The sequence below is a fragment of the Balaenoptera acutorostrata genome, chromosome 8 (genome assembly GCF_949987535.1).
Source record: "Balaenoptera acutorostrata chromosome 8, mBalAcu1.1, whole genome shotgun sequence".
NCBI lineage: Eukaryota > Metazoa > Chordata > Mammalia > Artiodactyla > Balaenopteridae > Balaenoptera > Balaenoptera acutorostrata.
This window is the reverse complement of record NC_080071.1, coordinates 81,907,728-81,931,708: the sequence shown is the minus strand read 5'-3', so window position 1 is coordinate 81,931,708 and position 23,981 is coordinate 81,907,728. Positions and strand designations below refer to the sequence as shown.

At 39.1% G+C, this 23,981-nt stretch overlaps 1 protein-coding gene across 2 annotated transcripts in view; it reads right to left on the bottom strand.

Annotated features, from left to right (window-relative positions):
- The window catches only part of NYAP2 (neuronal tyrosine-phosphorylated phosphoinositide-3-kinase adaptor 2), a 165,853-nt gene that overhangs the window by 125,656 nt on the left and 16,216 nt on the right, over nt 1-23,981 (bottom strand). For both annotated transcript variants that reach the window (XM_057551589.1, XM_057551590.1), the window contains exon 2: nt 22,597-22,898. In XM_057551589.1, the coding sequence (XP_057407572.1) occupies nt 22,597-22,898 (302 nt within the window). The remainder of the gene's footprint in view (nt 1-22,596; nt 22,899-23,981) is intronic.

Below are 23,981 nucleotides of genomic sequence, written 5' to 3'. Positions count from 1 at the left end.
GATTCACAGTATTAGCAGTATCTAAAACCATATTTGTGTTTTGGTTCATGTACCTATGTTCTCCACTAAAATATAAACTCCAGGAAATTGAAGTTTTTCTTAATCTTATTCATACTACATCCCCATTTTGTAAAAGAATGCTTAATACATATTAGGCAGCATTAAATATTGTTGAACAGATGGATGGATGGATGGATGGATGGATGGATGGATGGATGGATGGAGCAGAGAGGAAAGAAGACAGTCAATGCCCGGAAGGTAAAGAAATCTTCAAAGAAATAGTGAGATTTCATAAGTCCTCAATGGGAGGCTATTAAGAGAGATGGAAAGAAGCAAGAATTCCCGGTGATAGTCGCCATGCAAATAATAACACCAACCAAAATCCAGAGCGGAGAATGATTTTGGTGTATGAAGAGCACAGGAACTAGCCTGAAAAGACTGGAGTACAAAGGCAGTGTTGGACAGTAGAAAAGCTGGGATTATTGTGTATATAAGGATATAAGGAAATAAGAAGTTGGCTCTGGGAACTGGTAATTCAAAATAGTCTCTCCTAACCTGTGATCTCTGAATATTAAGCATGCTTCACTTCAGTGCATCCTCTATTCTCAGGTGAAACCATTTGAGATGCCATATTAAACTCCAGTTCTATGTTTGAATCTATTCAACATAAGCCTGTGGGGATGTTATTTGTTATCAGACATTTACTTCCCTATCACACCCTACATACCATGGGGGCAATAGTCTTCCTTACATTGTTGAGCTTAGCCATGTGAGTTGCACTGGTCAATGAAATTAGTGCAGACCTAATCTATTCTATAACTCAGAAGAGGGTTTAGATATATGTGGTTTGACATGGCCTTTTTCAATCATGCTCATTTCAATCATGCTGGGGGAAAATCTGCCCCCCAGTACTGCTGCTGCTTAGCTTATGTCCCAGCATAAGAGACATTTGGGGCACACCTGAACCTGATTTATGGCCTGAAGTTGAAAAGAGCCAGAGGCAATGTTGTCACCCATCATATTCTTCAAGTTATCATGCATTAGTATGACAGTAAACCTCATTAATATAGCCTGTTAATGGGAAGGCATGCTACAGGAGAACTTGGTCATGAAATGTAACAGAGATAGTAAACAATTCATCAAAATTTATTCTTCCCCTCCCATAGCATAGAGCAGTTCATAGGAAGGAGCTGCCCAAACAGAGGCTACATATTGTATTGTGCCCAGGTGGAGGCATGTGACAATTCTGATTAAAGGGATGGGATCAACGGAAGTGATGTGTGTATCTTCAAGTCCAAGGTGATTAAGAATCCATCTCTTTCTCCTCCACCCAGCTGGACACTGGTGACTGAGGAGTCCCACAAACAGGAGAGCCATACATTGAAGAAGTTTGGGTATCTGAATTACCATATGTGGGGAGGCAACACCCAACCATAAACACCCACATTTGGACTGTTACATGAGCAATAACAGAATTTCTATTTTGTTAAGCTACTAAAATTTAGTTTGCAACCTCTGCTATTAGCCTCTGTAATGCTTTTAACTGCAACAAAATTATATGTATTACATAATTATTCAAGCAAATGCACAGGATTATTATTTCAGAAAGAGAAAAAGTTTTTGCTTGTTTAAGAGACTGTTCCTCAAAAGAGAATGTTCATTTTTTTAAAAGCTAGATCTCCAGTATTATAACATTTTACATTCATTCTTATGAATAAATGTAACAAATCTGTAGATGTTCTAGCTCATGAGGATCCATCAGTGAAAAGATCCCTGCCCTCAGAGAGTTTTTATACTAATAACACTCAGACAATAAATAATCATAATAAGTAAATTATATGGTATGTTAGAAGGTAATAACTGCTGATAGAAACCAAGAGCAGGGTATGGATCGTTGGGTTGTGGTATCAGGATTTGTGTGATTGTGTAGGTGGAGGGGTACATACTTAACTAATATTTAGATGTTCCCTACCTAGGGTGAGCAGAAATGGAGGGAGAGAGGAACATCCCCAAACGAGCTGTTCCATCTGCATCCCTCACCAGCTGGCAGGGTGACTCTAGAATCTCTAGGGTTCCTGTTGTACTCACATCAGCTCTATATGATTTTGACTGTTGTTAGTATTAGGCAGAGAAAGAAAAGGGGACTAATCAGGTTTAGACTGGTTTGTATGGAAGTGGTCCTCTGAGGACAGGATGAAGGCATACTTCCATGTCCTCAGAAAAGCCTACTGTGGCATCCATTGGCATATGTGCCAGAACCATTAGTTATACCATTTACCACTGATAACTAGATGGATGGACCTTAAATCTGGAGGTTCTGGTGACCCCTAAAGATCAAAGAGGTTATTATTAACCTAAGACTGTGACTAAAAGATCTTAACAACAAAGAATCTTTGGTTCTAAGGGCAATACTAAAAAGACCAGGCCCAGGAAAGGGAAAAGGAGGTTGTTCACTGATCGGCCCAAATTTGACCTGACCTTGTTCTACGTATAATTTGAAAAAGAGAAAGAATGGGAAATAAAATAAAAACCCAACTCAGGTGCATGAAATGTATTTTTAAAACATATGAAACAAAATGCTTCTTTTTCCCCTCCCACCCTAGCCTATATTTATTTTGTCTGCTCACACCTCCTTCCGAATGCCTGGTCAAAACATAAATCCTTCTGGAATAAAGCTTGAACATGACTATTTCAGGCTACAAATGATCCTCTAAAAGCCATTCCAAAAACACTAACATATTTTCCATAGAAAATAAGTAAAGACAAAAAATTGGGAAGGAAAACTGGAAAATGCTTGTAGTTTCTATAAACAGCTATAATACTGCAGTTAGAAAACTGTGATTATTTCACAAATGGTGCTCAAAATTCCCATGATCTGTGCATTAGCTATTCCTAAGATAAATGTTTTTGGATGGCAGTTTTATAGATGTTTTTGGATTGGGGAATATTTCTATACTACAAATAATTTCATTAAGGCCATAGGAGGACAACTGAAAGAAAAGCGTGGGCTACTTTAGAATATGTATTGCTTAGCTTATTGTTTTATTACCACTGAAAACTGAAAATTTTACTACAAAAAAGGAACATCAGTGGAGCCTAAGGGATCAGGACCAGATTATCATAGCCTAATTAAATGCCTTTTTTAAAATTCATTTTTATAAAACACTCTTTTAAATTCTTGATAAAATTTGATCAATTTTCACCTCATTATAAAGCCCAAAATGGGATGCATAGACCCTTTTTGATATCAGAACCTTTAAAAGAATGGTTATGTCCATGAGAATGAAAAATGAAGTGGTTCCCAATGAACTTCACCTCCTGGCATGCATGGCCTTGTATAGTCTCTCCTACTTTGACTCTAATTTTGACCATAAGACTTGCTTAGCCAATGGGGATATTAACAAGTATGATGCAAGCAGATAAATACTTGAATCTCAGTATAAATACTTGAATATCGGATGTGTCCTCTTGGAAATAATTGCTCTTAGAAGCCAGCTGCCATGCTACAATGATAGACTACAGACTCGTAAGAGCCCACGTGAAGAAAGACCCTGAAGGGTGAAAGACTGTCTTCTTGCCAAGCTCCCAGCTGAAAACGGTATCATGAGTGACCTCAGCTACACTACCTGGAGCCGAACTACTCAGCTGAGTCCAGTCAAACCCCAGGATAAGAAATAATAAATCACTGTCAAGCCACAAAGCCATGGGGTGGTTTGCTCCTTAGCCAAAGATTACTGGAACCCCATGGGAGAGAAATTTCCATAGTCTCAGGACCAAATTAAGACACAAACCAGAATTTATACCCATTTCCTCATTTTCTCTTCTTTGAGTACAGAGGAAAAAAGCCCTAATCCCATACAAGACCTTTGGCAACTGGAGGGGCACTTTCCTCCTTCGGTTGCCTCCTCTCTCACCATCTGTAGTCTTTCCCTCTCTTCCAGATCCTGCTTATCGCCATTCTAACACGCTCTTATTCCCCCCGTAATCCACACAGTATGTACACGTATCTTACCCTTATCCCTCATTTCCTTCCAGCTACCACCCCATTTCTCTGCTTCTTTTCATAGCCTACCTTCTCAAAAAAATTACATTTGCCTTCTCTCCACTTCCTCTTAGTCCATTTTCTCTTCAATCCCCTTTCAATTCAGCTTCTGCCTCCCCCAGTCCCCAAATTATTTTTGTCCTGATCTAATAGGACAGTCCTAATAGGCACATTTGGCCTCTATATTGTCCCTATATTGCCAGATCGAATAGGCACATTTCTGTCCCCAACCTAGCTAAGCTCTCAATGACTTGTTGCCATTCATCACTATATCTTTTTACCTTATCGTCCCTTGGCTTTTAAATTACCCTCATGTTTTCCTCCTAACTTACTGGCTACTTATCCTCTTTCCTTTCTTGACCTCTCTCACACCTAACTGAATCTGAGTTACACACGGGTTGTTTCCAAACCCTCTGATCTTCCTCTGTTTTCTCTCCCAAGGTGATTCTGTCGAATTCAGTGGCTAAATGTCATCTTTATTCTAATGACCACCAAATCTATATTTCTACTTCAATTCCCCAGAGAACTATACCCAATTGTTCACTTTTTATCTCCACTTGAATATCTGACAAACATCTCTCAAGCATATCAACCTGAAACTCAGTCCTTTCCTAATCTTTCCCATCGCAGTAATAACTCCATCATATATTCACTTACTCAATCTAGAGGCATAAGAGTTATGTTTGATTCTCTTATTCTTTCAACACATTTAATTGAACACTTACTAGCACCAAACATATATTGGATTAATATGATTCTTGTCCTACAGGAGTTCCCTGCTTAGAGCTAAAAACAGATGTGAAGGGATAATTACAACACAACCGGGAAATTGTGACAGTAGAGACCGGATAAAATATGTCTATAAGCAAACAGATAGGATTCCAGTATTATTCTAGGAAATGGGGAAAACTATTTCAAATGGCCAAGTTCTGAGAAAATCTGCTCTCATTACAGGAACCATTCAGTATCTCGCTTGGCTTATTACATGAAGGTAATCAAACAAGTTAGCTCACAATTAATTATCCCTTAGGATGGAGAGTTCTTAGGTTTGAAATAAATGTTTTCAGAAGCATTTCCTAATGTAGAAACTTTTGTCAAGCTGTGGATTTTCATTGTTGCACTGTATTTGGATGATTCCTGTCCTTATCAGATGTCTTTAAGTTATTTCCCCCTCAGTGTTCTTACAGAATATGGCAATAAAAACCACTTCGTTTCTTTCTCTCTGCACTTTTGTGTTGTTCCAATCTAGCATAATTTTGGAGTTGCAGGAAACTTGACATCCCCAGTAAACCTCCTACTCTCTGGAGACACATGAGCATTACATAATTGAATAGCGAGGTTCATTGCTTAAAACACAGACATTTTAATTTTAAGCACTTACATTTGGTGACAGCTTGAGTATTAATAAAGGTATGTGCATATTTCATGTATTATAGTTCACTCAGGAAATGCTAAAAGATTAAGGATCATAGACAATTTCATCCGTCTAGTGTGATAATCCCTGGAAGTATGAGAGTTAACAGAAAATAATGGTGCTTGATATGAAAAAGTATTAAAATTATTAATTAAGTCAGTCTTTTATTGTACCTGGAGGGGGTGGGAAAGGCCACAGATAATACTGAATATTGCAAAGAATTACTCCCCAGTTCAATAAATACTCCGTTGGAGTAAGTACTTAAAGGTCACAGACCTAAGTTGGCATGTAATGGTGGAAAATAGTTTGTGAGAATGATCTCAACTCTTATCAGATAATGTATCTCTAATTAGTAGATTTAATTTTCATCTCTACAGCTTTCTTTCCAAATAAATAAAGGTAAACTTCAATATATATTTATTAAACATGGCATGCATCAGGGAATTTAGTAGGGGTACAAAGACAAGTAAGTCCTTTAAGAATACACAGCTTCTTTTTTTTTAATTTTTATTGGGGTATAATTGCTTTACAATGGTGTGTTAGTTTCTGCTTTATAACAAAGTGAATCAGCTATACGTATACATATATCCCCATATCCCTTCCCTCTTGCGTCTCCCTCCCACCCTCCCTATCCCACCCCTCTAGGTGGTCACAAAGCACCGAGCTGATCTCCCTGTGCTATGCGGCTGCTTCCCACTAACTATCTATTTTACGTTTGGTAGTGTATATATGTCCATGCTACTCTCTCACTTTGTCCCAGATTACCCTTCCCCCTCCCCATATCTTCAAGTCCATTCTCTAGTAGGTCTGTGTCTTTATTCCCATCTTGCCCCTAGGTTCTTCATGACCTTTTTTTTTTAGATTCCATATATATGTGTTAGCATACGGTATTTGTTTTTCTCTTTCTGACTTACTTCACTCTGTATGACAGACCCTAGGTCCTTCCACCTCACTACAAATAACTCAATTTCATTTCTTTTTATGGCTGAGTAATATTCCATTGTATATATGTACCACATCTTCTTTATCCATTCATCTGTTGAGATATCATCTCACACCGGTCAGAATGGCCATCATCAAAAAATCTACAAACAATAAATGCTGGAGAGGGTGTGGAGAAAAAGGAACCCTCTTGCACTGTTGGTGGGAATGTAAATTGATACAGCCACTATGGAGAACAGTATTGAGGTTCCTTAAAAAACTAAAAATAGAGCTACCATAAGACCCAGCAATCCCACTACTGGGCATATACCATGTAAAATCCATAATTCAAAAAGAGTCATGCACCATAATGTTTATTGCAGCTCTATTTACAATAGCCAAGACATGGAAGTAGGCCGGCTTTTCAATACAGGTAAGGCTAAGAGCAATGGCCAGGAGCAGCGAGGAGGGGGTGTGTTTGGGGAGCTGGAGGGAACACTGAGCTCCAGGCTGTGGGCAGAGCCTGGGCTGAGCATCAGCAAAGCAAGGCTGGGGAGGGCTCTGTGGCTGCCCTATAAGGCGGCCTTTAGAACACATCTTATAGGTTCTAAACTAGAATTTGTGTTTTGGAAACACAGACGATAAATACAACCTTTTTCATTTATTTACTTGATGAACTCGCTGTGTCTGCAATGTTTATAATTTAACCACCTATAGATCTTTTACTGAAACTCATTCTTGGCATACAACATATCAGGTTTCAAGAAAAAAATGTAAATGCAATCAAGAGCACACATCTAATGAGGTTTCATCTATATGGAGTGCTAGCATGCTTTTCTCAAGGAAACGTTTTCACACATAGGACAAGTATACCCTAAATGTATCTAGATATCTTTATCTACATCCGTATCTATATCTACAACCAGATCTATATCTACATTTATATCTATAGGCCTAGTAAGGAAGGAATGGGGGTAGGATTGTGAGTAACCGTTCCAACCGAAAAGGGAATACTTTCTATTTCTCACCAATTCCACTTCTACCTTGGTCTAATCACGTATCCTCTCTCATCTGTATCACAACAGTAGCCACCTGCCTGGTCTTCCTGATTCTATATCTGACCCTTATGAGTCTATCCTCACCGCAGTCACCACAAAGACTCTTTACAGATACACCCTGCCACTCTTCTGCTCCATTGCCTGCACGGCTCCCTTGGATGCCAAGCCCTAAGCTGCCCTACAAGGAAGATTCTACAGGGTCTCACCTTCTTTTCCTTTCTGATGTCACTTCCTGGTCTTGTCCTTTTTTACCCACAGTGCTCCCCACCCCCAACTGACTTCCTTCCTATACACCTCCTGCCTTTGGGTCTTTGCAGCAACTGTTTTCTCCACCCGGAACAGTGGAGATCTCAAGATCCGCCCCCAAGTCACATCCTTACCTCCTCACTGTCCGTGTGAGTTATCAACTAAGTGTCTCTCACTTCCAAATGCATCCTCTCTGCTTGTTTGTGACAAGGGATCTGGGACCTTTACATATTTTCTCCTGGGCCATCTGGCACAATGTTAAGCTTTGTTTGTAGAGGATGCTGGAGAGACGTTACAGCACAAAAGGGTTTTACTTCCTGGTTCCAGGGCTTACTAACCAAGCTCCTGCAGTGCAGGTGGCTTTCCCGTATCTAGCTCCTGCCCTGCAAAGCAGGCAGCTTCAGGAGCACTTGGCTCCTGAAACATCCAGAAACAATCAGCTGCCTGCAGTAAGCCCAACCCCAGGTAGTAGAGTACCTCTAATGAGACAATCCTATGAGCAGTTTTCCCCAGCACCTTAAAGGGTGATTTTTCAGAAAGTTCCAAAGGATGGATTTCCAGCAAGAGCACTGTTCCACCACAGCGATGTCTCTGCCATCCAATAATCCGCAACTATGCCTCCCAACAAGGCATGGATCTCACCCAGGTTGGGAGGTACTCTTTCTCAGCCCTGGGACCAGTGGCTGTTCCTTATATCTTCAATTCCTGCAGTCTTTGCAGTCTTCTTGACTTCTTACTACCTGATCCATTACTTTAATCCTCAGTTATGGTTAATGATTCTTCACAGTAAACATTCCCTGTTCAATAACTGCATGGTTTTTCTCTCCTGATTGGATCTAGACTCATCCAATATCTTAACTCAAATATCAGGATGAAGTCTTTTCTGCCCTCTCTTCTTAAATGTGCCCGAGCCTTTTGGATCTCTTTGCCTTGCTCTAGATTTTTCTTTCTTCCATAGCACTTATAACATTCCAACATACTAGCCAATTTATGGATTTATTATGTCTAATGTTTACCAATTGCTTACTCCTGCTAGAATATAAACACTTTAAAGATCACGTACCTTTTTCAAAAATTTGCTCATAGATGTATCTCAAACTCACAGAACAGTACCTGGCACATAGTAGGTACTCAATAAATATTTGTTGAAGGAACAGTCTCACAGATCACAAGTAGCTGCCTCTCTGAACATACTGGCCCATGATGGAGGAATTTAACTTGTTTTCAATGGCTATAGACAGCATTGCCATATCCTTTGGGGACTGAGAGAGATGGTAATCCTTCCACTAATCCTAGACTACAAATTACAAAAGTTGTTCATCACTCTATGTTCAGCCCTTAAGACATAACTTTTCCTCTACCACCATATAAGAATGTTGTGTCAACACTTTCAAATTCGTTTTGCTACTTTAACCAAATCAACAACTTCCTACTTGGTTATTTTTTGAATGTGGCAATTAATTTTATATTTAATCCAGTATTCACTGTCAAGCTGGTGTGCACACATTGCTAAAACAAAGATTTCCACAGCCACTGAAATCTAATTTTTGGTTAGGAATAGGATAAAGTATCCCAGCTAAGGGACAGATCTACATGCCTCTGGCTTCTCTGATCTAATGGCACATAGATAGAGCACACATTTCCTTTTATCCTCCAAGCTTATATGTCATGTCAACAATCATGGCCAAATTATCTAGACACAGTTAGGAGAAAGGAAATAAAATTGAAATACATAAAAACAAGCCAGGTCTAATTTTCATGTCTCTTGTTTCTATTTCACATATGGGTGCAAGGTCTATTATTCTGTGAAGTGAGTATCTCAATTTGAATTTCATCTCTGTATATGCTTAGCTTTCTCTTAAAGATAACCCAGCCCTTCACATCTCACAGAGATGGAGGATTCTACAGGATAAAATAAACATCTGAATTCCCCAAATAAAGATTATGTATGGAGAGTAGAACTTTGGTTATTTAGAACTACATGCATGTAACTCAGTTTGCTTTGCCACATTTTCTGGAGGAAGAAGAGCATTCTCATTCAGTTGCAATACACTTTTTCATTTTAAGTATTTTTATACAGAATATTTCTAAAATATCTTGCACCCTTATTTTCAGCAGTTTATGATACTTCCTCTGAGAATCCATCCCTGACTCTTCCAGTTGGGGTAGGTGCCCTTGATCTATGTTCACACAATGGGCCCTGTACTTCCCCCACCAGGGAACTGATCCCACTTCACTGTGACTGTCTGTTTAATTATGAGTGGCCCTCCCTGGGTTGTAATGTTTCTTAGCGGAGATAACATATTTTTTTCTGTTTCTCTATTACCTAGCATAGTGCCTGGCACATGACACATACTCAGTAAATAATTGTTGACTAATGACATCCTCAGGGCCGTCACACTAACACTGAAAGTAAAACGGGGCTAATTATAATCAAGGCCTTTTGATGCTCTTTGACTTGATACGAAATATATAAATTCTTTAAATTTTGTTTCTCTCCCCTTAGTATCAGTAAAACAGTCCTTGCTTTTTCTTTTTCCACGCTTATTCATTGCTCCTAGTAACAAATTTTACCAAGTTTAAAAAAACAAAACAAAACCCTGCAATTAATATGCTATAAAATTCACAAGCCTTAGTGAGAGAAGGAGTTTGGCTCTCCTAAGCTTTTTTTTAATTCTTCTTAGGTTTCAGCTGTTCTCATTAGATAGAGTTGTCAGAAAGCAGAGATTTCCAAAGGGCAATGTGTTCCCATGTTCTGCTCCATATAATCAACTTAATTTAATACACATTAATAGCAAAAAAAATTAAAAAGAGCTTGTCTTAAATCACTGCCCTCCCACTTAACAAGAAAAAATGTAGAAAGCAATACATATTATATAAACTTTCAGTACAGACACAGGGCCATAAAATCAAAGCACTCGTTCTGCAATAAGTATGTGCTTTGTGGAGGTCAATTAAAGGCAAGATTTATGCACATATGCAGTCACTCTTCCTTAAAAAAATGGCTTTACACACTCTTCTTCACAGTAGAGTGAAGAACTGCTCAGAAGATAGATGCCTCCAGAATGGAAAAACAGAATTAATCTGGAACAACATACCTGGCCTCTAAGACTATAACATAAGTGGCTAAGGGAAATCCCAAAGTATTTAAGGATAGGAAAGATTAAAACACCTTCCAAAAGTCATTTAAGGGAAAGAAATCTCAGTTCTCTATTGCGTCTTGAGAAACTTGATTTTTTAAACCTTATCTGAAGGGCACAAGCAGAACATTTTGGATTTATAACATGAAGATAAACTAAAGGGTACACGGTGCCAATAACATATTACAGCCTCTCAACAGTATTCTTCGCCCCTGCCCATAATTAATCTGTGTACCTACCAAGATTCAGAAATGTAAAACAATGGAGGAAGTATATTATAAGGTTTTACAAACCTAGGAGCAAGGAGAACCATCTCATCTTTTCAATCATTCAGACTGGTTACTGTATCGTAAACAAAGCTGGGACTGAAGTGTAGATGGATGGCCGAGGTACTTGCTCCCTGAGTATCATGAATCACTGTGCTTTTCCTCTAAGCTCTCCAAATGCCTAAACTTCTTTCTACGTTAAAGATGCTTGAAAGTACAACGACTCTTTGTATCAATTAGCCTCCTGGAAGACGCATTTACGAAATAGCATGTTATTCAAAATGTGCTCCTTCAACTTTACCTTAATATTAAGCCCTACTCTGTGGTAGGCATTGAAGGTGCAAAGACAAAAAGAAAAGGTCCACATTTCTAAGGAGTGTTTAGACTCATTAGGATACAAAAAGTAGGCAAACACATAGAATAACACATAACAATAGATATACTGGAGTTATATACAAAGTACACACGGAAAAAATGTGCTTATACACGTTGTCACAGAGAAGGTAGCAGTTATACTGGTATCTTGATAGATGAGTGGAAATTTTCCATAGAGACTAATTTGGAGAAGGCGTTCCAGAAAGACGGGATTTCACACACAAGGGCACAGAGGCAGGAATAATTTTGCCTTGTTCAGAGAAAATTATATAGTTTGGGAATGTTACAAGAGGGATGAATGATGGGAGATGTGGCTCTGGGGACTGGCAGGGGCCAGACGATGAAGGTTATGCTAAAGTGTTGTGCTTTTATCGGGTAAATAAGGAACAGGCCATGATCTGATGAAATCACGAGCTGAATAGTGATACGATCAGGCATGCATGTGAGAAAGTCCTCTCTGGAAGTAGTAAAAAGGATGGATGTGAGAAGGTGACACTGCAGGAAAGGAGACCCGTGAGGTGCCCGAGCAGTTGTCCAGGTGAGAAATGATGATGGTCTGAGATAGGAGAGTAAGAGTGCAAATGATGGAGAGGGTCAGACAGGAGAGGTACGAGGAGCAGAACTGGCTACTCTTAATAACTGATTAGACGTCAAGAGTAAGGTCAGGAGAGCAATCTGATAAAGCTCTTACTTTTCTAAACTGAGTATCAAGATAGGAAACATCAAGGAAACTGCTGGGTCAATGTAGATATGATGAGTTTGGAGAGTCTGTGACATCTACAGACAGATGTGGGTCCAGAGATGCAGTCAGACATTCGGAGAGTGTGTAGAATTCATCACTTACTTATTCAACAAATATAGAGTAGAAGGTAAGAGCCAAGGACAGAGTCTGGAGACATCATCATTTAAGAATCAAGCAGAACAAGAGATACCCTCAAAGAGGTTTAGAGAGCAGTCAGAGGAAGAAAACCAGTAGAGAGCCGTGCATGAAAAACAAAGGAATTGAGGATTTAGGGAATATGGGAGCGATCAATGGTCTAAAATGCTGAAGAGAAACAGCAAAGGATGGGCAGAGCAGGAAGCCACTGAGATGGGAACCAAGACTGGATTCAGTGGCACAGTGAAGATGGAGTCGGTAATAAAGTGAGGATCTGGAGCAAATGGGCATTGAGGACATGGAGCAAGGACATGCAGAAGGCCTTTTAGAACCTGGCTGAACAAGGAAGGAGAGATGCAGGACAGTGGCTGAAGAGGCCACTGGGTCAAGGTTAGAAGTAGGTAAGATTAGTAGTCAAGGTTAGATTCCTCTGAAATGAGCTAATCCAATTTCCAGCATGCCTTGAGGAAAGTTCACCCACTGGAAAGACTCCTTCCCATTACTGTTAAATCTATGAGGTGGACAGTATAGGTATAAAGGAGATTATGCCACTTTTTAAAAACAAAAATTACATTTTAACTTGTTTGGTAAAATATCAAATGCTTTATGTAACCAAATGGGAGAAAATGTTTTTATCAGGAATACCCTCAGAAGGATACTGACTGAGGTTGGAAAGATAGGGAAGGGGCTGGATTAACTCCCAGGGAACATGCTTATTTAAGTGCAAGGAGGCTCTGAATTGCCTTCTAAGGATGACGTTCTCAGCTTCAGGATTCAGTGGCCAGACTGAAGTCTAGAGAAACAGAGGAGAGGTGACAGTTTTGTAGAGAAGAGAGCTAAAGGAGGTAGAGACCATTTAAGGAAGGCAGGCTATCAACTCCTTTCCTTCATTTTCCTTACAAAATCTTAGTAATTCGTAATTTAAGAATTTACTACATTACTTCCTAATGCTTCAGTATAAATGCATAGAAGAGATAAATCCCTATCCAAGTTTGAGGCCCAACAAAAACAGGGACCATGAGGAAAGTTGCAATGAGGGTTACATTTAGTACTTTCTTCTTCATTTGAGGACATATGCTTTCTGATGTCTATTTACCCATAACTGGAAATTGATGACATTGTTGCAATTCAGAAGTTGCATAATTTAGGAACACATAGTCTCATGTTGTCGTCAAAATGCTACACAACAGGTAGACAGAGGACAGGAAGGTACTTAGTATGAATTACCACCACTAATCCCTACAATACTGGGGTTCTGGAGAAATCAACAGGCCAAAGCCCTGGGGAGCATCCTCACCATATCAAAGATGCTGTGCATTATCTAGCCCACATCCATCAGGTGTTTTAGGGGACAGTCACTGTGCTGGCTCATGCTAGACCATTGGGTCAACAAAAGAGCTCACCAGCTAGGAAAATCGGCAGTGAGGATCAAGTAGACTGACATTTATACACACTACAATTCTTCATATTTGCACCATTTTGGTGTCAATAATTTACTTGGATCTTTATGTTCCAGAATTCCTTTGTCCTGGGAGCTGCTGGACTGAGGAGTATATTTTCTCATGTCTTCCATGGGAAAGACTTCCATGAGCCTTTGGTAAGGCTCAGGCCAAGAGAAATGAGATTTTCTCACTTTCAACTCAAAAATAAAAACTCAGGCATTTTGCAGCAGGGATGACTTCTTTTATTTGGACAAAAGGAAAGACAAAGAGAGAAATGGGGAAGGGAGTTATATTTTGCCCTTTTTATTTACCAATTATTTAGATGTCTTTTGGTATTTACATTATTCCATTGAATTATAGCTTGCTTTCTGCATTGCTAATTAACTTTCCACTAGTTGACTTCTTAAGTATCTTAACTAGAGAGTTAGATAGTTCCTGGGAAAGCAATATATGCATATTTTCCTTTATATCACCCCAAGTGGGCAGAATTCTAGGCTGGTCCATAAGACTCCTATACCCTGTATGATTCCCTCTCCTTGAGTGCAAGCAGCACTGCGAATATGATGGCATCTTATTCCCATGACTGAGTAACAGCATATGGAAAAAGGTGAAAGGATTTTCCTACTGTAATTAAGGTTCCTAATCAGTTGACTCCGCTTTTATCAGAAGGGAGGTTATCTTGGGTTAGATCTTCGCAAGAACATGTAGGCCTTCCCTGAAGGGAGAGAGACACTTTCTCCTTCTGTCCTTGAAGAAGTAAGATGTCATGTGTTCTACAACCACAAGGAAATAAATTCTGCCAATACCCACATGAGCAAGAAAGGACCCTGAGCCTCAGACAAGACTCCAACCCCAGCTGGCACCTGGATTGCAGCCTTGGGAGACCCTGAGAAGACTCCTGACTCTCAGAGACTGTGAAATAATCAAGGTGTATTATTTTAAGCCACAAAATTTGTGTCAACTTGTACAGCAATAGAATACCTTAACAATTAATGCCCTGATCACAACAGACACTCGGGAAGTTTGAGCTTATTGGTCTCTCATGGAAGAATCCATCTGTGCCAAACAACATGGGTAAAAATTCTCTTATGAATCTAAGACACTGAGACAAATGAGGCCAAATCCAGATTGCTACTAAAAGGGTGTTGAGTGAGACCATATAGAGGCAGGGTAGTTCTTTGGACTAGAATCAATAGCCATGGCCAGGACCAAGAGAAAGATGACTTGACTTACAAACGGTTTCATTCATGGGTCTCAGGGTACATTAGGAAAAGATCACACACTAGATGTACAGCTCTGTCTCCGTCTGAGCAGCCTGGTATGACAGATGGCTTTTACACCAGGAAGCCTAGCAGCTTCTGATTCTGTCAACCTGGAAAGTGAAACCCAGGAATGTGGGCCTTCGATGACAATTCCCCATGTCTCATCCCATAAAACAAAACACTAGAACACTACCCAATGCCAAAACGATGGAAATTTTGAGAGCTTGTTTCCACTTCCCTTGTGTTTTCTTAGTGTGGTGCTAAATGGGGCTTTGAACACTTCTAGAAAGCACACTGTGACGTACAAGTGCCACTTGTTATGTGAAAAAAGGCACTAAGCCTGCAAGTTGCAGTCATTTAAATGAGTCATTGAAAACACCACTGAAAAGCCATCTCTGAGCCCTTTGAAAGAACAAAAACTGTTGGCGAGAAAGGACGTACCCTCTCAGGAAAAGATCCAAACAAATTCAGAAAGAGTTAAGCAGATACTCGAGAGGCCTAATATGTCAGCATTTTCTGAGCTTCTATCATCTCATTTACTTTCAAGGTCTGGCCCGGGAAATCTGGAACGCTACCAGCACTGTCTTAACTACCCTCTGCTATCTGAAAATACAGCCCAGTGCTGAGAAGAAGGGCAGCAAAGTTGCTGAGAATCTGCTATTCTTCAGGCTCTAAGCTATGTGCTTTGCTAATGGATTTTACCCCACTTTTTCTGCCTCCAAATTGGTAAAATGGATTACTTTTCCATTGCTATGTAACAAGTTACCATAAATGGAGCAGCTTAAAAATCAATACCACTCTATTAGCTCATAGTTCTATAGATCAGAAGTCTTGGCATGGCCAGAACCCAGAAGGCTGGGTTCTCTGCTCAGGCTGAAGTCAAGGTGGCAGCCAGTCTAGGTCCTTGTCTGGAGGTTCTGGAAGAAAATTCACTTCTAAGCCCATTCTTGTTGGCAGAATTCAGCTCCTTGTAGTTATAGAACTGAAGTCCCTGTTTCCTTGCTGGCTTTTAGCCAGAGACTACCCTCTGCTGTTAGGGAGTGCCCACATTCCATGCCACATGGCCCCTTCCATCTTCAGGCCACTGATGGTATGTCAGTTCCAGGGAATATCCAGGGTGAATATACCAAGGAATAGGGAACTCTGGATAAATATCTTGGACAAGATTCCACCTACCACCTAAGACCAGGATTGCTATTCTCATCGTACAGATGAGGAAAATGAGGCTGTGAGAGACACTGTATTAAATGTTGGCAGCACTGATATGTCTGTTTGCCTCTGAAGCCCATGTTTTTCTAATATGTCATGCTGAGTCATAAAGGGAACAGTCTTAAATTTTTATATGAGTATCTTGTAAGGGTCAGAAATCTGGGCTAGTCATCGAGAAAGTAAAATCAAGTTTATGGTTGGCCCTGACTAGGGCTGATTCAGGTTCCCAAACTGGAATTCTGACCTGGTAAACCTGTAAATTCCCCACAATAAAAAGTGCAATCAACTTGTTTCTCCTCCTCTCTCCTCAAATGCTCACAGGTTGCTTACGAAGCTGTACATTGGTACAAAATCAGATTCAGGCACCTTTAAACTGTTAGCACTGAACAGCGAAAGAGCAACAAATATTCTTTGTAGGAAAAAAAAACACATTATTAAAACGTGTTAAGCTATTTCTTCCAGAGCTAAACAACTAATTACATGAAGGATGCTCACGTAGTTATCATGCCAGATTTTCTGGTTTCTAGAAAAGATTCTTGTAAATCAGTGCTTGCTTTGTGATGTAGATAGCGGGAAACAAGCTGAGCAGGAGAGCTGGAAACAAAATTGTTAGTAAGTAACATGAAAGAAAGGACCACTTCTGTTCACCACCGGATCTCCAGTACAACCAGGTAGGCACTCAAAGCATTGGCAGAATAAATGGCGGCATGAAAAGCAACGTAGCTGAAGGCTGTAATCTACTGTCTGGTAACCTTGAGAGAGGGATTTGTGTTCGGTTTTGTTTTTAAGGCAGTGATTCTACAATGAACTTAGCCTTCCTTTGGCTCTGGCTCAACCACACAGTTCAAGTTTTTGAGGAGAGTCAGATTCCAATGTTCCTGCAGGTATTCCAATTTTTAATTCATGGATATGACTCTACCAAACATCTCTAGAAGGTGAAATCAGAAACCAGGAGAACTATCCCAGTTCATTGTTTTGTAAAGACAATCATGAAGCGTTATCATAAATTAAGAGTTGAGAGTAGCTTGAAAGAAGAGTTTAAAACAAATGAAAGTTAAGAATACTTAGCTTTGGAGGTATGGGTGAAATGGAACAAACTTCCAGTTATAAAATAAATAAGTCCTGGGGATGTAATATACAGCATGGTGAATACAGTTAATAATACTGGATTGCATATTTGAAAGTAGCTAAGAGAATAGATCTTAAAAGTTCTCATCACAAAAAATAGGTAATATGTATGGTGATGGATGTTTCTAGACTTATTGTGGTGATCATTATGCAACATATACAAATATTGAATTGTGTTATACAGCTGAAACTAACATAATGTTATACCTTAATTATACTTCTAAAAAAGAATACCCTTAATCAACTATACTCCAATATATAAAAAAGTTAAAAAAAAAAGAATACTTAAATTTTTTAAAGGAGTCTAAAGTGTTAGAAGTACTTGAAGTTTAATAAAAATGTTTTCCTCATTATACTAAATATATTTCTTTTCCTGTCCTATTTATTTTTATTGGAGTATAGTTGATTTACAATGTGTTAGTTTCAGGTATACAGTAAAGTGATTCAGTGATACATGTACATATATTCATTCTTTTTCAGATTCTTTTCTCATATAGGTTATCACAGAATATTGAGTAGAGTTCCCTGTGCTATACAGTAGGATCTTGTTGGTTATTTATCTTATATATAGTAATGTGTGTATGTTAATTCCAAACTCCTGATTTATCCTCCCTCCCTCGTTGCCCCTTTGGTAACCATACGTTTGTTTTCGATATCTGTAAGTCTGTTTCTGTTTTGTAAACTATATGTCAATAAAATGGACAACCTAGAAGAAATGGACAAATTCTTAGAAAGGTATAACCTTTCAAGACTGAACCAGGAAGAAATAGAAAATATGAGCAGATTAGTCACAAATACTGAAACTGAAACAGTGATTTAAAAACTTCCAACTAACAAAAGTCCAGAACCAGATGGCTTCACAGGCAAATTCTATCAAACATTTAGAGAAGAGCTAACACCCATCCTTCTGAAACTCTTCCAAAAAATTGCAGAGGAAAGAACACTTCCAAGCTCATTCTATGAGGCCACTATCACACTGATACCAAAACCAGACAAAGATGTCACAAAAAAAGAAAATTACAGGCCAATATCACCGATGAACATAGACGCAAAAATCCTCAGCAAAATGCTATCAAACCGAATCCAACAACACATTAAGTGGATCATATACCATGATCAAGTGGGATTTATCCCAGGGATGCAAGGATTCTTCAGTATTCGCAAATCAATCAATGTGATACACCATATTAACAAACTGAAGAATAAAAACCATATGATCATCTCAATAGACACAGAAAAAGCTTTTGATAATATTCAACACCCATTTATGATAAAAACTCTCCAGAAAGTGGGCATAGAGGGAACCAACCTCAACATAATAAAGGCCTTATACCTCCTATTTATTTTTAATATATATGCTACACTAAACTAAAATGTCATGTTATTCAAGCCTATTAATAGGTAGTAAGTACACATTTAAAATCCTATGAACTTACATTTGTATAGCAATTTCTTTTTATCATGCCCCATTGTGGCCATTAGCCCACTGGCTTGTCATAAGCCTGTGAGGGAGGCAGTATGATCAGTTTTCAGTGCTTTATAATCACTTTAAAGGTAAAGAAACAGTCTCATTAGATCACCGGCCCAAAGTCAATGTTGGCCTGTAGATTCTAACTACAGTCTCTTTTGCCTGCACCACAGAGCATGTCTAGGAATGATGCTGCTGAGAAATGGGATACGTGTTGACCTGAGCAATGGGAACGCAGGATGCGAATTTGCACGGTTCCTGCTTTTTCTACATCCTACACAAGACACAGCTTCTCAGGCCTCTCCTCCTTTCTAGTTAACTCCCATCATTTCATCTGATCTTTCCTCAATCTAAGCAGGTATAACACTGAAGCAATACAAAGGGCAATTAAAATATTTATCACATATTTATGATCAATTTATCTTCTCTACTGTACATGTTTTTAAAGGTGTTATTATAACAGATCCTAAAATAGAATAGTAAATATATATTTTCAATATGACAGAATTACAATTTTTAAAAGCTAAATTATAATTTTCTTGGTATGTGAGTTTTGGTTGTATTCATAACTAAACTATTTTTTTCCTACTCTGAAAAGCTGTTTTGCTACAGGTCCAGTTCTTTTTTACTTTTAACCACAAGGAAGTCATAAGCCCCTACTTAAATAGAAGCTGGTTACCATGGAAATCATTCTAATGCCACTGAATCAATATTTTGATTTTGCTGACATTTAATGCAAAAAGACAGACTAAGATTTATAAAAGTCACTTTTCATCTTTGTTATAATTTTGATAGCTAGAAAAATTGTAAAGAAAACATATGTTCCGTAATGAACTCCAGTTAACTCACAATTATAAAGAACTGAGGATTCATAAAAGAACAATCTACATATTTATATAATTTTGGCTTTGAGTACACACATATGCATGCATGCATTTGGACTCAAGATTTTTTTCCCATGTCTCAACTGAGCCCTGATTCTCTCCTGTTATTGAATTCATAACTTGGTAGAAGAGATTTGAATATATCCAGTTTTGCAATTGCCTTTTGATTAAGTGTTCTGAAGAGAAGGTGAAATTTGCACTGAGAATCACTCTTCCACAGAAGTTGACCATTTCTGCACTGAATCTAAATAGTCCATCTGGTCCATTGACCACCCTCAAAGAGGCACTACAGCTGAAGGCTCCTCAACCCACCCTTAGAGGTCCTTCTGAGGAAAGATGTTGAACTTGAACCTGGTATTTAATAAGCCTCACTGACCATAAAGTAGTTTTCCAAGTCTGAGATAAGTCTTTGCTGCTGCTGTAATTTACTCACTGTCTCCTCTTCTGTCCTCAGAAGGCATAAAGATAACAGAGCTGCTGTCTTCTGTTTGATAACTAGCTATTTAGAGGCTTAGATCTTTAGATGGTGAAGGGATCTGAAAGAACTATGAGCTTCTCTACTTCAGGAATTAGCTACCTACAGCATCTCAAATGAATGGTAATGAGTTCTATTCTTAAGACAATTGAATCACCACTCAAATGTTTCTTCTGTGGGACAATCATGATTTTCCACATGTGTCTACTTTGAATGCCCCAGGTCCCCTTCCTGGGGGGTGCTATTCGGAAGTGTATACGTTACACTGCTTCCAGGAATGTTTCCAGGAACATTACACCCCTGATAACACACACCTTACTGTCTGCTTGCCTTGTCTGTTTCATTTTCCCCTCCCCTTCCAATGGGTCTTTTATTCCTCTTTATTCTTGAATCATTCTAGGCCCTCATCATTCAGAGACCACTGTTCCAAATCAGTAACCTGCTTTTGAAAACAATCTAATGTAGATAATTATGCAGTTTTCTGGCAGTAAAAGTAGGAAAGGGGCAACTTTTGGCAACAAGATCACAGGATATAAAGAGAAATGCAAAGCACCGTATATCAATAGCAGAGGAAACTTAGGAACAATATTTAAAATTTACAAAAGGCAGATCTCTAGAGCCTTTTAGTTTATTAACAAGTAAATGAAACACCTAAATTGTCTCTAAAAGATCAATGTGTTACAAGTTGAAGGACATACTGGTGACCATAACTCATGAGAAAAAAAGCTCAGAATTCTAATCTATTCCAAGACATCAGAGGAACAATAGAGTTACACAAACAAACAGACACACAGACACACACACATCTTCATTGCAGTGATATTCATTATAGCAAAACAAACCAGAACCAACCTAAGACTTCATCAAAGAGATAATGATTAAATAAAGTTTCATGATGTATATGCCCCTCCTAAAAATGGTGTTTCCCAACAAACTGAATGCCATGGAAAATAGTCACAAGAAAATAACTGAAAATATAAAACACAGAACTCTATGCACTAGGATTTCGATTTTGTAAATATACATATACACATGTTATTCACATATATAATTGCACAAACACACACTCATGATGTATTTTCACATATATGTGAAGTAGGAAAAAACTGAGCATAAGTGGAGATTTTCCCTATAGAATGCATGGATTTGCTCCATCTCCAGGCACTTATTTGTATTCTTCAATATACTCCGAGGCTTTTTTTTTTTTTTTTTTTTTTTTGGCTAAATAGACACTTGGACACCGATATGGGAGAAAGGAGAGATGAGGCTACCAGAAAAGATGGTACATGCTTCCTGGGCACCCATCTCACGGACTAGGTTTGAGCTTCGGTGGAAGGATTAGAGCAGAAGATGAGGGGGCTTTTGTGAGTGACTGGGGATCCCAGGTGACAAAGAAACCTACCCAGCTGAGGAAAGGACCACCTGGCTTCCACTCTCTGCTGCAAGCTACTGGGAAACTTGGAACACTGGGCGCTCAGGGGAGCCAACTGGGGAGAGTGTCAGGGACAGACAGGGTAAGAGAAAGACCTTGGGACCTCATAGAGCCATGCTCTCAAGCTGGCCACTGACAGCACTGGAGAGCCTGAAGCATTTTCCACAACTGACACACAAAAATCTGAATGCGCCTGTATCAAAACACACTTGCAACTACTCTCCCACCAAGGGACTCTCAGGAAAAACTCAGGAAAGCTGAAATTTATTTATTCAAGCAAGGCTAAAGAGCTGGTGAGATATGGTGTTAACCTGGCCTAATTTATAATCATAGGCCAGCAAGGAGACTAAGATATATTTGATGTATGTATTTCATGGCTGAGGAAAAATATAAATATAGGTAGAAATAGAACAGAGATTGAAGTAGAGACTTTAATATGTATACATGCACACGTGTGTGTATACTACAAACGTACACACATACATGCATAAGTTCATATTCACTGGAAGGAAGTACAGCAAAATGTTAAAAAAAATGATCATTTCTAAAGATGATTACAATTTTTCTTCTTTATATTTTCCTGCATTACAAAGCTCCCTAATGATCACATGATACTTCTATAATCATACAAATCATACTAATAAAAGCAAGAAAATATAAATTTTAGACATATTGCTAGGCAAAATAATTTTCTAATGATTCAAAGCTTTAAGGGGGCTAGAAAACTCATATACTGCTTCCTCTTTCCGATGATATAAATTAAATACATTTTTCTGGGTGTCATTTGACAACACCCAGATAAATAGCCATCCCCCCTGGATTCCTCTTTTCTAGGACTCAGGGGGAGGGAGACAGGGCTATGCGACCCAGGGAGGAAGGCAGATGCTGGTTAGTATGCGGACCCGGACACGTGGCCTGAAGTCTCTTTCTAAGTGAAGTGGGCCTGGCGGGTTTTACCTTCGTTCCGCTCGGGGCCTTTCCCGCTCTTACTGGCCGCCGTGCTGTTGACCGTCTCGGACGACGTGCTCAGCTTGGTGCTGGGGTCCCGCTTGGGCTTCGGGGGTGGTTGTCTCCGGGAGCTACAGCTGCTGTCATCGTCTGTGCCCCCGACCGAGTGCAGCGACTGCGACCTCACAGAGAAGCCACTGGAGCAAGGATGGGGCAGCCTGTCCTGAGGAGCGGGCATCGTCATGAATCCCATGCGGAAGTGTTTGCCCACGTAAGTTCCTTCGTGGCCTCGCCCTACTTCTCCACCTATGCTGTAAAAGAAAGACGAAACCCGCGCCAAGTGAGCCAGGATGTGCAAGATCATGGGCGCGAGCATATCTATAACTGTTGATAGTTCACATTTTAACTTGACACTGGTGAAGAAACGTTTCCAATAACATGAGAATATTCTATGCTTTTGCATTCAATATGACAGTAAAGCAAATACAATTTGATCATAATCAGAAATTCTGGTATCCTGGTATCCACATACTCGCAAAATAGTATTCTAAAGAAAAAAAAAAAAAAAAAAAGCTACCACATAGCACATTTCAACTTCAATTGCTTTTCTTTACTTTCAGGTAAATCTTGTCTGTGGCTTAAAAAGGCAACAAGAATTCCTTGTGACAATGACTTATAGACTGCCTTTTTTTTTTTTTAATTTTTATTGGAGTATAGTTGATCTCCAATGTTGTGTTAGTTTCAGGTGTACAGCAAAGTGAATCAGTTATCCATATACATATATCCATGCTTTTTTAGATTCATTTCCCATATAAGCCATTACAGAGTATTAAGTAGAGTTCCCTGTGCTATACAGTAGGTTCTTATTAGTTATCTATTTTATATATAGTAGTGTATATATGTCATAGACTTTTGACACATGACTGAGGTCAAGGGGGCAGCATTTGAAACTCTTCTCCACTTCATCAAGATCATCTCTACTTTTACCTAGTTAATATAGAGGGAAAAACAAAACAACAACAACAACAAAAGGGGTTCTGTTACCAGTACAAGGGGGGAGAGAGAGATAGGAAGTGAAGAGGAGGTAAAGGAAGGAAGGGAAGGAGGGAGGGAGGGAGGGAGGAAGGAAAGAAGGAAGGAAGGAAGGAAGGGGAAAATACTTGCTTAAATCAATAGAATAATTGTTAATCTCTCTCAGGTTTCCAGAATCCTTTGGTTACACTAGTAACTTAGTTCTACTAATAAATTAGTCTCACAGAATAAAATAGCAGCATCTAATAAAGAGATGTATCAAGAGTTAAAATCTCATCCGATCCTAGGATAGTTCTATTCAGAGTATGCAAAGTTTCCAAATGTAAGGTTTTTAAGTTTTACATTGGAAAGTTCGAACAGAA